The sequence below is a fragment of the Octopus bimaculoides genome, chromosome 30 (genome assembly GCF_046866305.1).
Source record: "Octopus bimaculoides isolate indiv1 chromosome 30, ASM4686630v1, whole genome shotgun sequence".
Classification (NCBI taxonomy): Eukaryota; Metazoa; Mollusca; class Cephalopoda; order Octopoda; family Octopodidae; genus Octopus; species Octopus bimaculoides.
The window spans coordinates 18,339,912-18,357,442 of record NC_142957.1 but is presented as its reverse complement, the minus strand read 5'-3'; the positions used below and the strand labels follow the sequence as shown (position 1 = coordinate 18,357,442).

The 17,531-nt window shown below is 39.5% G+C and overlaps 1 protein-coding gene and 1 non-coding gene across 2 annotated transcripts; both read right to left on the bottom strand.

The window, feature by feature from the left end:
* Positions 1-298: 298 nt before the first annotated feature.
* Positions 299-14,826, bottom strand: LOC106875553 (D-aspartate oxidase). The gene is made up of 11 exons (XM_014923757.3): positions 14,466-14,826; positions 11,080-11,279; positions 9,964-10,075; positions 9,236-9,315; positions 8,848-8,913; positions 7,626-7,680; positions 6,994-7,095; positions 2,757-2,818; positions 2,372-2,489; positions 1,856-1,954; positions 299-1,530 (listed from the first exon to the last, which is right to left on the bottom strand). The coding sequence occupies exons 1-11, from the start codon at positions 14,667-14,669 to the stop codon at positions 1,408-1,410; spliced, it is 1,221 nt and encodes a 406-aa protein (XP_014779243.2). The 5' UTR covers positions 14,670-14,826; the 3' UTR covers positions 299-1,407.
* LOC128251310 (U6 spliceosomal RNA) lies at positions 3,378-3,484 on the bottom strand. Its single transcript, XR_008267080.1, has one exon. It is a non-coding gene; the product is annotated as a U6 spliceosomal RNA (small nuclear RNA).
* Positions 14,827-17,531: the final 2,705 nt, after the last annotated feature.

Below are 17,531 nucleotides of genomic sequence, written 5' to 3'. Positions count from 1 at the left end.
TGACAAGGCTGACCCTTTGAGTTACAGGCACAACAGAAACAGGAAGTAAGAGCGAGAGAAAGTTGTGGTGAAAGAGTACAGTAGGGTTCGCCACCATCCCCTGCCGGAGCCTCGTGGAGCTTTTTAGGTGTTTTCGCCCAATAAACACTCACAACGAAACTGCGATCCTATGACCGCGAGTCCGCTGCCCTAACCACTGGGCCATTGCGCCTCCACTTGTGTACCTTAGATGCCATCCCTCTGGAATTTGAAAGCAGGTCAAAAAGCAAAGAAGGAAAAACAAAAGAAAGGCTCAACCTTGGATGACATCTGGGTTTTGATTCTGCACTAAGCAATAAATGTTTTTACCCCGACAAAAGGTAAATTTTATTTTCAAATCATAAATTTCAAATTTTCAATATAATTTTTATTAAAAAATATATGTATCATAAAAATATATTTTTTAAAAAAACATCACAAGAACAAACAAATTATCATTATGGTTATAAACTGCAGTAACTGTTTTCAGAAATAATTTTAGATGAAAAGAAAATATAGCACCAGGTTTTAGAAGGTGGGATTTGAACTTGTATCTCAGGTACTGCACATATCAGCTATTGAAAAAAGCTGCAATAATTATGCACCAACCCAAAAGTAGGTTCGCAGTTATTCAACTATTTCTTTTGCATTCATATATTAACAGATTAGATCTTAATTATGAAAAGATATCAAACCATTATTCTATGCTAATTTAGTTAATTTTGTCAAACTCCCTTTTCAGTTTGATAGAAATTTAAACGTAATTAAAATGTTTTAAAAGAAATTTAAAGTGCCTACGTGATAACTGTAAACCGGCTTTTGGGCCACCCTGTATATGTGCAAGTGTATATATATATATATGTATGTATGTACGAATTTTATCTTTTATTTGTTTGTCATTGGACTGCAGCCATGCTAGCACATCACTTTGATGTGTATATATATATATATATATATATATATATATATATATACAAAAATAAGAGGAATGACCAGCAAAAGTGGACTCCTATATGCTAGAAATAGATGCTGAATCATCTAACCACGAAAAATATGTTCTCAGTTAGATGATTCGGCATCTGTTTCTAGCATATAGGAGTCCACTTTTGCTGGTCATTCCTCTTATTTTTGTATGTAATATAATTTTAATCTTCGGATTTTTTTTTAATATGCTAGACCACTGGTTTTAATTGATTAATATCAATTTCTACCCTTATTATTAAATTTATATATATATATATATATATATATATATATATATATATATATATAAACAATTTATTCCCCTTAACCATTCAATAATATCATTAAAAAAAAAAACAAGACAAAATAGGGCTGGTTCTCCATCGACCTTGGGTCGGGCATGCTTCAAAGTGCAGGGTCTTGTCATCAAAGTTTTGAACGCAGTTCGGGGTCATTCTCGAGGAATTGTCTGACAAGTCTTGTGGCGTGTTTGGCCGTGCCCCAGCTTAAAGACACTCCATTGGCCCCGTGGCCATAATTATGAACAACCTGTTTAATTAACGAACAGAGAAGAAGAAGAAGTGAAATAGAAAATGAAAGATTAAATAAAACATGATAAAAAAAAACATATACAAAGGGTTATGTGATGAGGGGTCAACACGTGTGTGTGTGTGTGTGTGTGTGTGTGTGAGTGCAGTATGTATGTGTGAGAGTAGTATGTGTGAGTGCACGTGTGTGTGTGTTAGTGGTGTGTGGTATGAGTGTATGGTGTGTGCTTGTCATAAAACAAGTAAATGGAACAAATAGTTATAATGATGACAATGACAACGATGGTGATGATGATGTTGATGGTGATGACGAAGAGCTTCCTCACCTTTAGTGTGCCCTTTGGAAAATTCATGATGTCCTGTTCGAGGCGGATCGGGTCCCTGTGTGGACGTAAGCCTGCCCACTCCCACAGGACTTTAGCTTTCTGAAGGAGAAATGAGGTGGAAGGGAATGAAAGAAAGGAACGAATGAATGAACGAACTAACAAAAAAAGAAAAAGAGAGGAAAGAAGTAAGGTAGGAACAAGCGAATGAAAGAAAGAAGGGAAGAAAAGAAGAAAGAAAGAAAAAGGAAGATAAAGAATGTTTAAATATAGCTACAGCAGTAACGCAACTGCCCCCTTCATCACAAAGAAAGCAAAGAACAACAGCAAGGCATCCCCTATTTTAGGGAACATTGTTAACACACACACACATGCAAACATACAATGATTTTGCTCCAAATGCACAATCAGGTCTCCCCCGCATACACACGCAATGACACAGCCACATGTTCTCCATCCCCCGCCACCCCAGGACATGACAATGGGGTGGAGTGTTGTGGCCTGCCCTTCCCTACTTACCTGCAGACTGGGTATCCTTGAGGTACATCGCTGCCAGATGGATTTACTGATCTCAGGGTCCACCTCAGTGCTGTAGTTGTTCTTGATACGAACCCCGCCGAGGCTTGTACGGTTGATGCTGTGGGAGGAAGAGAGAGAGGGAGAGTGAGAGTGAGAGGGGAGCGGAGACAAAAGGGGGAGGGGGGGAAGAAAGACAGCGACGGCACATTGGAGCAAATTCAAGGGTTGCCCCAGGCAGCACATGCTCTTCGTCCAGCGAGGATATAAAACCACTGGAAGAGATTTTCAGTAAAGATAGAGCAGCAAGCAACTGTGGAGAGTTTGGAGGTTTGGGTGAAAAAGGGGCTGAAGTGAGATAAACAACAACAACAATGGGACCACTTACTTCGGAATGACATAGGTGTCGTCGTCAAAGTAATAGAAATGCTTCACCCATGGTGCTTCCACCTGAAAAAAATGGACAGCTTCAGAGAGATTCTGGTATTTAGGAATTGATCCAAGACTGCCTTTAGTGAAAAAGGGACATTTCAGTCTGTGTTGTACGGGTACATCTACACAGATTTACATACATACATATATACACACACATATATATATATTAGGTTGATTCATAAATAATTCCTGATTTTGTTAAACACCTTTACTCATGAAAAATTTTACAAAGAATTATTTTCAATCATCAGTATAGTAAGCATTATTTTGAATGTTTTCTTGCCATTTAGCAAGTAGCTTTTTGATTCCTCAAGAGTAGAATTTAGCTGGGGCCTTGACACGAAGAAGCTTTCTACACATGTTTTTGCACCTGATTTTCTCAGGAACCTTTTTTCCCCATCGGAGCATTTTGTAGAGAGTGAAGAAGATGGAGATCAGTTGGTGCAAGTTCCAGTGAATATGGCAGATGCAACAGAACACTTCAGCCCAAATCCAAATGGTCACAAAGGACTTACAAATTCCTTGATATCACACGAACTAGACCCTACTGTCTTAGTGTTAAATAGGCCCTGTGCTTCAAGGATAACACTTCACAAATTTGCGTTGTCATCCCTGTAGTGGGGCCATGCTAATCTCCTCCATATTGTTCCAGTTTTAGTATACGTACAGCCAAAGTTATATATATGTATGTACATACACTCCTTCGGAAGGGCATCCAGCTGTAGAAACTCTGCCAGATTTAGATTGGAGCCTGGTGTTGCCATCCGGTTTCACCAGTCCTCAGTCAAATCATCCAACCCATGCTAGCATGGAAAGCGGACGTTAAACGACGATGATGATGATGATGATATAAATATCATCATCATCATCGTTTAACGTCCGCCTTCTATGCTAGCATGGGTTGGATGATTTGACTGAGGACTGGCGAACCAGATGGCTGCACCAGGCTCCAATATATATATATTATATCATATTATATTGCAAGATGCCATACAATGTGACTGAACCTGGGACACTGTGGTTGGGAAGCAAGCTTCTTACCACACTGCCACGCCTGCTAAAATATTTGAACCTGTCAATCCAGTTTCGCTCAAATTACACCCAATTCTCATCAACGGAAACAGTCATCCTGCAACATGGTAGTGCAAGGCCACATCCAGTGCAGTAAACCAATGAAAAAAAATGAGGCTGAGAAGCTGTACCCCTCCACCAGCCTCTCTCGCCAGACCTGACCACTGTCAGGTTTTCACTCATTCACATCATTGAAACCCTTTAATGGTAGAAAAACATTCAGAAAGAAGGACAATGTCAGACTGTCATTCTAGATTTTTCTGCCAAACAATCTGAAGTTTTTTTCCTTTTGTTTTTTTTTCTTTTTGCCCAAGGAATCAGAAAATTGGTTTTGAGGTGAGAAAATGTTATTTCGAACGAAAGTGATTATAGTTTGAACGACTAAAAATACATTTACATGGTTTAAACTCATTACCCGAAATGTGATATGGCTACACACACATATCTATATGCACATGTGTGTGTGTGTATATTTTTGTATATGTAGGTGTATATATATATATATATATATATATATATATATATATATATATATATATATATATAGATATATATATATATATATATATATATATATATATATATGTATAATATAAATGATATAGCTATATGCATATGTGGGTGCAGGATGTCACAAACAGTAAACAACACGAAATCCGAAAACAATGAGTAGAACAAATGGAAAACAGGACAAGTAACATAAAGACGAACCCTTCATTAGTTATCAGCTGCCTATCTACTCCTCATTTCGAGCATTGAACGACAGTATGAGTCTCCGAAGGCAGTTGCTTATACAAATACCAAAATAAAATTTGGGATTTATGGAGAGACAAAGCTGGGATATATATATATATATATATATATATATATATATATATAAAGTAGTCTTACTGTCGAATTTTTCCTGTCTTGGTTTACGTTTGCCACCTTGGAATCCTCTGTTTAGTGGGTTGATCCACTACTCAGGAAGAGACTATTCTAGAGTACGTTAACTGCCTTATCTTCGAAACGTCTAGTTAGAATAGAGGCAGCTGATGAATAATTCCAAGTGGCTTTCTGTTTTCCTATGTGTTCGTTCCGTTGTCTGTAGTTCATTGTTCTAACGTCCTGTACCCTGATATGCATCTATATACACATGTAGATGTAAGTATATACATATATGTGTGTATACATGCATATATATTCTTTGTATTATATATATATATATATATATATATATGTATGGAAGAGGTAGGCCCAGGAAGACCTGGGCTGAGGTGGTGAGGCAAGACCTTCGTACATTGGGCCTCACCGAGGCGATGACTACGGACCGAGACCTTTGGAAATGGGCTGTGTGTGAGAAGACCCGGCAAGCCAAGTAAGATCGTTGCCAGTGCCCCTGGACTGGTTCTTGTGCGGGTGGCACATGAGATGCACCATTTTGAGCGTGGCCGTTGCCAGTACCGCCTGACTGGCTCCTGTAGGATTTTCGAGCGAGATCGTTGCCAGTGCCCCTGGACTGGCTTGTGCGGGTGGCACATAAAAGACACCATTTCGAGCGTGGCCGTTTTCGTGCGGGTGACACGTAAAAGCACCCACCACACTCTCTGAGTGGTTGGCGTTAGGAAGGGCATCCAGCTGTAGAAACTCTGCCAAATCGGACTGGAGCCTGGTGTTGCCATCCGGTTTCACCAGTCCTCAGTCAAATCGTCCAACCCATGCTAGCATGGAAAGCGGACGTTAAACGATGATGATGATGATGATGATGATCATCGTCATCATCATCATCATTTGACATCTGTCTTCCATAGGTAGAAAACTGCACCAGCTTCTCTGTGTCTGTTTTGGCATGGCTTTTACAGCTGGATGCCCTTCCTAACACTCACCACCCTGCATATATATATTTATATAGGCTTATACACACACGCATGTACATATACATATATATATATATATATATATATATATATATATATATACTATTATTATTATTTACATATATATATATATATATATATATATAAATATGGTGCAGAAGTGGCTGTGTGGTAAGTAGCTTGCTTACCAACCACATGGTTCCAGGTTCATTCCCACTGCGTGGCACCTTGAGTAAGTGTCTTCTACTATAGCCTCGGGCCGACCAAAGCCTTAGGAGTGGATTTGGTAGACGGAAACTGAAAGAAGCCCATCATATATATGTATGTGTGTCTGTGTTTGTCTCCCCCAACATCGCTTGACAACCGATGTTGGTGTATTTACGTGCCCGTAATCTAGCGGTTCGGCAAAAAGAGACCAATAGAATAAGTACTAGGCTTTAACAAAGAATAAGTCCTGGGGGCGATTTGCTCGACTAAAGGCGGTGCTCCACCATGGCCGCAGTCAAATGACTGAAACAAGTAAAAGAGAGTAAAGAGTATATATATATATATATATATATATATATATATATACACATAAAAGCACTATATAGCAAACAACCCACCCACCACCACCACCACCACCACCACAACAACAACAGCTGACACAATTCCCAAATCTTGTTATCAATTGTAGTTTTGTTTCTTTCTTTTTACTCTTTGTTTGTTTGTGTGTTTGTTTTTTTCCTTCTGTTTGTTGTTTTTGTAATTAAGAGACAACAGTGAAAGGTCATCAAAGGTCAACAGCTGCTAAAAAACCAACACCCCCAACACCACCACCACCACTTCAAATACCACTATGTCATCACTTCACACACACACACACACACACACACACACACACACTGCTTATATAATCACCACCACCACCAGCCCTCCCTCTTCATCCCTCTATCTGTTTTTATTCAACCCTTCCTGGGACAATTGCATAATAACAGCCAACAGAACAGCACAAACAAATACCAAGATGACTTCTGGGTATCACATCAGCATGCTCGAAATAGCAACCAAATCTCCCTCAAATCAAACCCCACTCTCTTATCTATGTATATATGTATGTATGAGCCAATGAGGGAGACCTCTACGTGGTAGCTAGATATGCTAGAAATAGCAGCCAAATCTCCCTCCACAAATCACAATCTACAGTCTTGTGTGTGTGTGTGTGCTATATGTATGGAAGACAAAAACAAAAAATTAGGAGAAGAATTGGGAGAGCAGGCTTACTTGGATCAGCTGGCCTTTCACAGGGTACACTAAGGGATCAGACACAAGGTCCTTTGCTCCAAGGCCCGAACAGTTGACAACCACATCGTAGACTCCCACGAGCTTGTGCGATGTTAATGGCGTTGTTGTTGTTGGTGGTAATGGCCGTGTTGTGAGGCATCAGAGATTGCACGGCAGAAATTTCGGATGATTGATGTAAAAGAGAAAATAGATATCATAGTAACAGTGTTTCAAAAAATGGGGGTTTCAAATTCTGGGAGGAAGCCAGTAATTTCAAGGGAGGAACTTAGTCAACTGCATCGACCCCATCCCCGCAAGTATTCAACCGATACTTGTTTTATGAACCCCCGAAAGGAGGAAAGGCAAAGTTGACGTTGCTGGAATTTGAACTAAGAAAGGAAAACAGCTGATTCAGTCAATATCACCTCCTCCTGGGTCTTATTCATAGTAAGGTGGAAAGAGCCAGAAAATGTTCAAGTAAATGTCTTTGGTTATCGACAGAGCTCAGTGCCTGGGGTTGGATTGGAACAAAAGACCTCTAGACTTGTAGATTAACATTCTTCAATGGAGTCTGTGTAAAATTTTAGTGTCAGATAAGATAGGCTTCCTATCCAAGGGCACAAGACACTCACCTCTTCCAAACTCTTCAATCTATGATGGTGCACATTGCCTCCCAGTGACAGGAACCTGGAATAAAATAATGTATAATATATGTGTGAGTGTGTACACATGCGTGTATGTATGTGTGTATATATATATATATATATCTATATATATATATATATATATATATATATATATATATATATATATATAGATAGATAGATAGATAGATAGATAGATAGATAGATAGAGAGAGAGAGGGGGGGGGTATTAATTCATTATTATTTCATTCTCAATGTGAAGAATTTCTGATAGGAAATTCCTACAGTAAAAATGTTTACTAGAAAATTTCTTACAACCGGCTGGAGAGAGCAAGAAGTCTAGAGATGCAAGGGACTTTTGGTAAGAAAGGGCTGGGGATGTGGGATGTGTGTGGAAAATTCACCATATGGACAACGATAAAGTATATCTGCATTTTTTTAAAAAAGAGAAGACTGATATTAAAAAAGAGAAGACTGATAAAAGGTTTTCCGAAAGCATTTTTTAAGTAGGATTGTTTATTTAATGACCAACATGAAAAAAATCACAATGAAGTAATTTAAACAGACAGAATTTGTCAACAAAATCTCATGTTTCACAACATTTCTCCCAGCAAACAATATTATTGAGTGACGATGATGTTTTTACCTCTCGAGAATTTGTATCTTATTTTGTAACACCCTAAATGGGAGGAGGTCAATGTCACGATGTGGTTAAGGCAAAAAATGGGGTCGTTTCTTTTAGAATGGTGAACGTTTTTGAGAGAATGCAGAATAATATGACCAGAAGAAACAACAGTAAATAAGGGGGATGCTGAAAGGTTCCCGGCTTTAAGGGTATTAGGAAAAGCCTGGTTAGAGGCCCAACCTTCTGAGCTTTTTTTTACAGGGCTTAGTAAAACTGAAGGACTGATACAATTAGTGTGTGAATCTGAGAGCAGAATATGTTGAATAAAATCTGAATGGACAGACAGACGAATGGTCAGAGGGATGAATGGGATGGACGGATGGACAAATGGATGGGCAGATGGACAGACAGTCAAATGGACGAACAGATGGATGGGCAGATAGATAGATATAAAGGTCAGGGTTTGGTTGGTTGGACACAAAAAGTGGGTGATAAGAAGCTGGTTCAGGAAATACTGTGGTTGTTAGAAGTGAAGGCCGGGGATTTGGATATTAAGAGCTGGTTTGCAAGGATCAAATGACTTACTTTGAAGTTAACCATGGCAGATATTTGCGGCATTCCATTGTGTAAGTCAACATTTTGGTCACGTGTCTGTGAATGGAAGAATAGAAGACGTTAGGGGAGGAAGAGGAAAGATGGAAAAAGCAGACACACAGACAGATATACATAGATACACACACACAAGCACATACATATACACACAGAGTGACACACATACACATACATACATGGATGGATGGATGGATAGGTAGGTACATAGATAGATAGATAGAAAATAGAAAGATACATAGATAGACAGACAGAGAGAGAGAGATATAAATAGATATGAAATAATGGTAGAAAGTATGATGGAGAATATAAGAAAGAAAAAGAAAACAAAGTATGTTAAACATAGAAAGGGGATTGATCTCACTTGTAGTTGAAACCCATATTGGCTATTTGCTCCGGAGTCATCTTGGTCTCACCAAAGCTGATGTCTTGAATCATGTCAAGCTGTATATTGTAAGGGTGTAGTACCAGACACAGGTCGGTCAGGAAAAAACAGAAGTTATAACAAGAAATATTAATATTATTGTTATGTTTTTAAAAAAAATAAAAAAGAATGTAGGATATTGCAGTTGAAGAAATTATTTGTTAAATGTAAAAAAAATTACAGTTTTAATGTAAACAATTGTTATCTTCTTGTAATAACTTTTACAAATATTCTTTTCTGCTCTGGGCACAAGGCCCGAAATTTTGGGGGAGGGGGGCCAGTCGATTAGATCGACCCCAGTATGCAACTGGTACTAAATTCATAAACTCCGAAAGGATGAAAGGCAAAGCCGACCTTGGTGGAATTTGAACTCAGAACATAGAGACAGACAAAATACCGCTAAGCATTTCGCCTAGTGTGCTAACATTACTGCTAGACGAAACACACACACATGCACGCACACACACATACACACACGCATGCATACACACACAAACACATACATGCATGCGTGCACAAACACACACACACACACACATAAATCCACATGGAATAATAAAAACAGTGAGCCCAGACCCTCTCCTCGGAACAAACCAAAGAATAAGATACCCCCCCACGTCACACCACCATCTTCCCACCCGACCTCCTTTCATGAGGATTGAACTCACCTCCTCTTTGTTGCTCAACAGAAAACCAGACATCAGTGCTATGCCACAATCACTGGCTTCCGGAGAACTGAAGAGATTGTTGAAATGTCTAAATGTATCTTGGCACCATTGTCTAAAGAGAGAAAACAGAAAGACAGAACAATAGCAGTAGTAGTAGTAGTGGCAGTGGTGGTGTTGAAGGGAGTGGAGGTAGACAGGCCAGCAAGCAGAAATATATAAAGGGACAGACAGACAGACAAGTAGGTAAGAATATCAAAAAGGAATCAAAAGTCCTTCCTGGGCCACAGGCCGATAAAGCCTGCTTCCCAGATTGTTTGGCTCATGTATTCCCCCTCCACAATGTCATTCTCAAAATAAACTACCCTACAATGTCGTTCTTAAAATAAGCCATCACCTCTTAGAAGCTCCAAGATAATGCATGATTAATTCAGAACAATGTGGATAAATAAGTGCTACATGTGAAAGAGTGATATAAATATTAATGGGTTAATCTTTTAGCATTCAAACCAGCCACAGCCGACTGAAATATTATACCTGTTTTGTGTTCAAATTGGCCAAGTCAGGCCTCTCATGTTCTGAAAATAAACACTCACATCACTGAAATCTCAAAGCTGAAAGATAATGCAGGATTAATTCAGAATAATATGAATAAATAAAGATTACATTTTGCAGAGCAATCTTGGAGCTAAAGGGTTAGTCTTTTAGCACTTAAACCAGCTATATTTGGCCCAGATATTCCCCTTGCCCTATGATCAAACTGGCCGGGTCTGACCTCGCGTATCTATTCTAGACAATTATTTAAACAAATTAAGAACCAGGTCAATGGAAAAGCTATGAGATAATAATACTTGATTAATTCAAAAGAATGTGAATAAATTAAGCATGATACATACGACAGAGAAATCTGAAAGCTGCCAAATATTTTGCATGTATTATGCTCAAGCTGGCCAGATCCAACCTCTCACACCTGACCGGCAATGTCATTCAAAAAAGAAGCTATCGCATTATGAAAATCTTGAAGTGCCAACATAAAGCATGATTAATTCAAAATCTGGAGGCTGAAGGATTAAAAAGTTAAAACTGGAATGGAACTGTCTCTGTCTTCTTGTTACTTACTTGAGGCTTTCAAAAGGATTTGCAGACAATGTGACCATATTCGGTCGGAAGAGACCACCGGCGCCATCACTGGTCGTCTCTGTGTTGAATTTGTCAGCTACCACAGTCACGGAACAGAACGGAAAGTTCTGTTTGACTTGAAGAGCTGTAGATAAGCCCACCACACCGGCACCGATTACTGCGATTTTCACCATTGAGATCTGGATCGGAAGAAAGGAATAGTGGTGAGGGAGAGGGAGAGAGAGAGAGGCACACAGAGATAGATAGAGTGAAAGTGTTTGTGAGAGAGAGACAGTGAAAGTGTTTGTGTGTGTGTGTAAGAGAGAGAAGAGAAAGAGGGAAAGAAAGAAAGAGAACAGATTGGTTTTTCCCTTGCCCTAAACCTTGTAATTTCTAGCTGAGTTTTAGAAGGTCACTTTGCAATTCCAGCCTGAAATCCTATCGTTTCCAGTTCAATCCTCCAGAGTGGCATCTTGGACAAGTACCTTGCCCTACAGCCCCAGGTCAAATGGTAACTTTGTCTCTATCATCGAGGTCCCGTGGGGCAGCAGAGGTCACCGGCATCAAAGCAGATCTGCTTAAGACTCATCGCCAGGGCGGAAGATCGTACTATCCCCTTGTCACCCCCCTCCTCTACATATCCACGTTTCACCAGTCACTGCACACTCTTTGCACTCATGTGAAGTCCCTACACCCAGGCACATCTCTCTCTCTCTCTCTCTCTCTCTCTCTCACCCTTGCTCTCATTCTTGATAACTCCCTCTTTCTCTCGCTCTCTCTCCCTCTGACTGGGGTACCCAGGTATTTCCTCAGCAGCAACACACCTGTTTCTGTCCCTTCGTCACACTCTAACCTCTCACCACCTGGCACAAGGCCACCTCCTCCCATTGCCCCTCGCCTCTCAAAGGATCTTTGTCTCTAAAGTCACTTACTGACCCCCACCAGTGTTGGTGCCACGTAGAAAACATCCACCCAGTCTTCACTTTTAGGTGGATTGGCATTAAAGGAAGGGCATCCAGCCGTAGAAACCCTGCCACAACAGATAGTGAAGCGTGATGCAGTCTTCTGCCTTGCCAGCGCCTGCCAAAGCCGTCCAACCCATACCACCCTGGCAAAACGGATGTTAAATGATGATGATGATGATGATGATATACACGCATATATATATGTGTATGTATACGTACACATGTGTGTGTGTTCGTGTGCCCGTGTGTGCATGCGTGTACATATATAAACGCACATATATTGGGTCATGCATTAACATCACGAGTGTCAACATCCGAAACTCCAAACCGACGAAAATCTTTAAAAGTTATATACATACACATGTATAAGACAACTATATCACGTATAGCCATCCATGCATCAACCTTCTCATTTTTTTCGGTAATTGTAAATGTTCAGTTTTTAAAACTTTGGAACCAGTTTCGATTTCATGCAGCTTCTGGTTAAATGCACACATCTACCCTGGGGGACTGTGGGGAAAGGCATGAATGTAGCAGTTTACATTTGACATTCATTTCAACGAAGGCAGCATCGGTTGCACACAGGGCAAAAATGCTTGGCGGCATTTCGTGTCTTTACGTTCTGAGTTCAAACTCCACTGAGGTTGGTTTTTTTTGCCTTGCTGAACTTATATCGAAATTTGAGACGAATCCAATCCAATATTCAGTTTAAAGGCTTTGTAGCAGGACCGAAAGAATAATAATAATAATAATCCTTTCTACTATAGGCACAAGGCCTGAAATTTTTGAACAAAGGTCTGAAGGGACAATAGTCTTCTGTTTTTTTTTTTTAATTTCCAGCATGCAAATGTCAAACTTGTTGATTATAGCAACAGCAGTACCATTGAGACAACACTGCAATACTGCTGCAGCTCTACTGCAATACCACTGCGTCGATAACGTCTGCCCTGACCACCCATGGAATCCTTATGTAACCTCATGGCATGCTAGAAAGAGCAGTGAAATCTCCCTCTAATCACATCTTACCCTTTTAACCAGTGGTTCTCAACCATTTGTGTCTCTCTATGAACCCTTCGGTTCCTGTTTTAGTCAGGTGAACCCTCCTAGCCATTTGATATTTCAAAATTATATTTTTGTAATATTAGGAATTGTATTAAAATAATTGTTGAAACATTTTGTGTGTCGTAGAAGATAGATTTTATCAACGAAATCGTATGTGGACTCTTAAGGGTCGTGAGGACCCCGGACGAGGACCATTGCTTTAAATAACTGACGGACGAATAAACAAGGCTGGTCACGGCTGTAATGCCGTTGATTGCTGGAGATAGGTACGCTGGATCAGGATTGACCTTCGGTTAAACATCATCATTATCATCATCGTCATCACCAAAATGCAACAACGAGAGGAAAGTTATTTGTGGTAGCTCCTTCTTCTGCTAGAAATAGCAGCCAAATCGACCTCAGCTCACAGTGTATGGTCAGAAGAAAGGAAGGACACATACCTGATGGGATTGGTCACAGTTGGAATATTCTCGATCGGGCCGTTGGTTGATCAAGGTGAGACCTCTACACAATAGCTAGGCTTGCTAAAAATAGCAGCCAAATCTCCACCAAATCATGCCCTACTGTCTTATGCATACATACATGCGTATGTATCTATATATGTATTTGTGTGCATATATGTTTGTGTGTGTGTGTGTGTGTGTATATATATATATATATATATATATATATATATATATATATATATATATTTATACATATATGTCAAAAGGTTGAATTATGTTTCATCCTTTAATTTGGAGGGTTCCAATACATATTTATATATATATATATATATATATATATATATATATATATATAATGTATTTATTCATATATGTATGTACATATATATGTATATGCTTACATCTATGCATAAGTATGTATGTATGTATGTATGTATATAAGTATGTATGCATGTATGTGTGTATACATTTATGCATACATATTTATATATGTGTATGTGTTTATATGTATGTGTATATGGATATGTGCATGCATGTATGTATGTATATGAGTCATGATCGCTAGATCTGGTAGAAATAGCAGCCAAATTTCCCTCAGATCACGACCCAGTTGTCTTCAAATAAAGGTTACATTTATACAACGTAGTTTTGAGTTTATAAAGGTTGCATGGCAAGCATAGTTCATCGTTTGGGTATCGATGAATTAAGTGTTGATGTAATCGACCAGTGCCCTCTCCCAGGGTATCAGGCCTTGTGCCTATAGGGACCATTGTTGTCATTGTTAAATGGAACGGGACGAGATCTGGAGGTGTAACTAACGAAAGGGCTGCTCTGTCAGCGCTCACCTGACCTGTAGGTTAATAACAATAGCAATAAAAAAAATCACAAGAAAAGCAATAACAAACTGACATACTTTTCGGGTTCGCTTCCAGCTCTCTCCGCTCTGAAAAGTTTGTGAATAGTTTTGACAGAAGGGAGTTTCGTTGTGAAAGAGAGACGGTGCGAGTTTGGAGATGAAAGTGGCGAGATAGGGAGACAGGTAGATAAATACGTTGGGGGAGAACAGATAGATAGATAGATAGATAGAGACTTTAAAGGGGGGGGGGGAGAAATACATAGAGGTGTAAGGTGGGAGTAGAAAGGAAGAGAGATTGATCGAGGCGTTGAAGGGGGAGTTGTGAGGAAAACAGATAAAGGGAGACGCTGTAGGGGGAATAGAGAAGAAGAAGAGAGGGAGAAATAGAAAGAGATAAATAGATGCAATGAAGGGGAGGAGAAAGAAAGCGAGACATATGCTGGAGGGCGAGCGGAGAGGAACACAGACAGAGGCGTTGGGGGGGATGAGTAGGGCGGTACAGAGAGAGAGAGAGAGAGACATTTGAAGGGGAGTAGAAAAGAAATATAGAGAGAGACGTTAGAGGGGAATTAGAAAGAGAGATAAGTAGATGCTTGGAGGGAGAGTACAGAGAAAGACAGCTAGAATCGTTGGAGCGGGAGTAGAAAAAGAGAAACTGAAACGTTTAATAGATGCGTAGGAGACGGTATTGTTGTGAGAGATTAGGTAGACAAACACCAGATAAGTTTTATGCATTCGCATACGTATATATATAGATAGAAAGCAGTTTAGGTATACAACTGCAGCGTAGAAGACACAAGTAAGCCATTTTAGAAAGGCACAAACTTCGCCGAAACATGTATTGTTTGTAAACAACGGTGTCAGATTTCTAGTGATTCGAAACTGCGATCTGGTCACTGATAACTTCTGTGCTGCTCATCAGGTCACCACCGGACACCATAGTTACATTAACGGTTCAACTGTTGCTGTGACAACGATGTTCCGTTAATCTGATAAGCTAGCTTGCTTTTAGGAATGTGCAATTGCATTTCTCTAATGCTAAGTAGGTAAATACCGGCCGAACGATATTCCTGCAGTGTATGTAGACAATGAGACCCAACTGCGTGGAGAAATCCGCCCTTGGCCTATTCAGACATGTACTTTATATCAAATTACTCTGTCCATAATATTTACGAAGGCAGATTCTGAGACAGGTGAATAAAATATAAACGAGTGACAGAGATACAGGTGTCAATCCATTACGGCCTTTTCTAACGACTCCCTTAATTGATTAATGAAAGCATTACATCATTGTAAAGAAGCCGTTTTCGTCAGATGAATTCAGGAACTTCAAAATAAAGGACATTCAAAATGATTTAACATAGTTTAAAACCCACGGAGCAAAAAACATTTACATTGATTCTAATACGATTTCAGTTGGCAGAATGGATTTACCTTATTGGACCTAAAATTTTACACTGGCACCTTAGACAAATGTCCTCTAATGTAGCCCCGAGTCGACCAAAGCTTTATCAGAGGATTTGATAGACAGAAACTTAAAGAAGCCCATAGATATAATGGATATATATATATATATATATATATATATATATATATATATATATATATATATATATATATATATATATATATATATATATATAGTGTACTGTTTGTTGATGGTAGATCACCAAAAATGTACTTCATCTGGAGGGAGATTGTTGGCACTCCATCGCTTACGACGTCGAGGGTTCCAGTTGATCCAACCAACGGAACAGCCTGCTTGTGAAATTAACGTGCAAGTGGCTGAGCACTCCACAGACACGTGTACTCTTAACGTAGTTCTCAGGGGAGATTCAGCGTGACACAAAGTGTGACAAGGCCGACCCTTTGAATTACAGGCACAACAGAAACAGGAAGTAAGAGTGAGAGAAAATTGGGGTGAAGGAGTACAGCAGGGTTCGCCACCATCCCCTGCCGGAGCCTCGTGGAGCTTTTAGGTGTTTTCGCTCAATAAACACTCACAACGCCCGGTCTGGGAATCGAAACCGCGATCCTATGACTGTGAGTCCGCTGCTCTAAGCACTGGGCCATTGCGCCTCCTGGAGGGAGATAAATCTTATTCAATAAACACAATATATGGTTTTATGTGATGAGAGCATGCCAGACAGTATTTTTAACACATCTGGTGTCCTGGCACAATCTTCAGGCACTGCCCACATGGCATAACAAACTGAAAATGGGACCACAGGATGAGTGAAACAATGACAAAAGGTGAGAAAAAAAGTAGATATAAAACGGGAAGACTGGAAAAGGAAAAAAACCCAGAAGGAAGCAAAAGGTTGGTGGGTGGGGTGATTAGAATTATTTCCCATTTGACCATACACTATAAGGCTGAAAAGATGGTGACTTAGAGCCTGTGGTATAGCTGTTCAATCCGGGGAGGGTGGTACTTTTCAATTCATCAACAGGAACCTAGCCATATGCTGACAACCGTTGAGAATTTTCGATCTAAAATTCGGCCGTGTGTTGGATTCTTAGATCTCAAAAGGATCTGACCCTTTTCATGTCTAAGAACTTGTAATGATCTCAAATGTAAGATCTTCTCTACCCCGATGACGGAACCTCGTTTTGTCCAATGTTGATTGCTTCCATTACAGTCTACATATTATGATGACTTACATCTACCAACATTTTGAGGGATCTCTGAGCCCCCAGAAACAGCTTATTGGACTTATAACACCTTTCTTCCTCTCCTTTAATTTTTTCTGTCACTTGTACCCTGTGTAAGCTGGTTCTTTTAATATAAATATCTATATATCTATACTTAAATATTCATCGTCTTGTTTTGCATGTATACACCTGTACATATTTTGTATTTCATGCCCAAACTGTTATATTTAATATCTCTTATTTGTTTATCCTCATAATCACCAATGTGTGTGTGTGTGTGTCTGTGTATTGAACTTACCTTGTAACTGTTCCGGGAAAATATCAACTTATATTACAATCAGGATGACAATTCCCCAACCAATTCTTTCTTCTTTTATGATCTAAATTCCTGTAACATTCATGTCTGACTTCGAGTCTACATTTAAACATATGTCCTTATCTGACCTTATATACACACATATATACATACAC

Excerpts from the sequence above, each read along its gene's own strand:
- LOC106875553 (XM_014923757.3), bottom strand. The coding sequence starts at position 14,669 with ATGTATTTCTCCCCCCCCCCCTTTAAAGTCTCTATCTATCTATCTATC. Across the intron at positions 11,280-14,465 it reads GCTGGAAGCGAACCCGAAAA|ATCTCAATGGTGAAAATCGC; the intron begins GTATGTCAGTTT and ends CTTCCGATCCAG. Across the intron at positions 10,076-11,079 it reads AATCCTTTTGAAAGCCTCAA|ACAATGGTGCCAAGATACAT; the intron begins GTAAGTAACAAG and ends TTCTCTCTTTAG.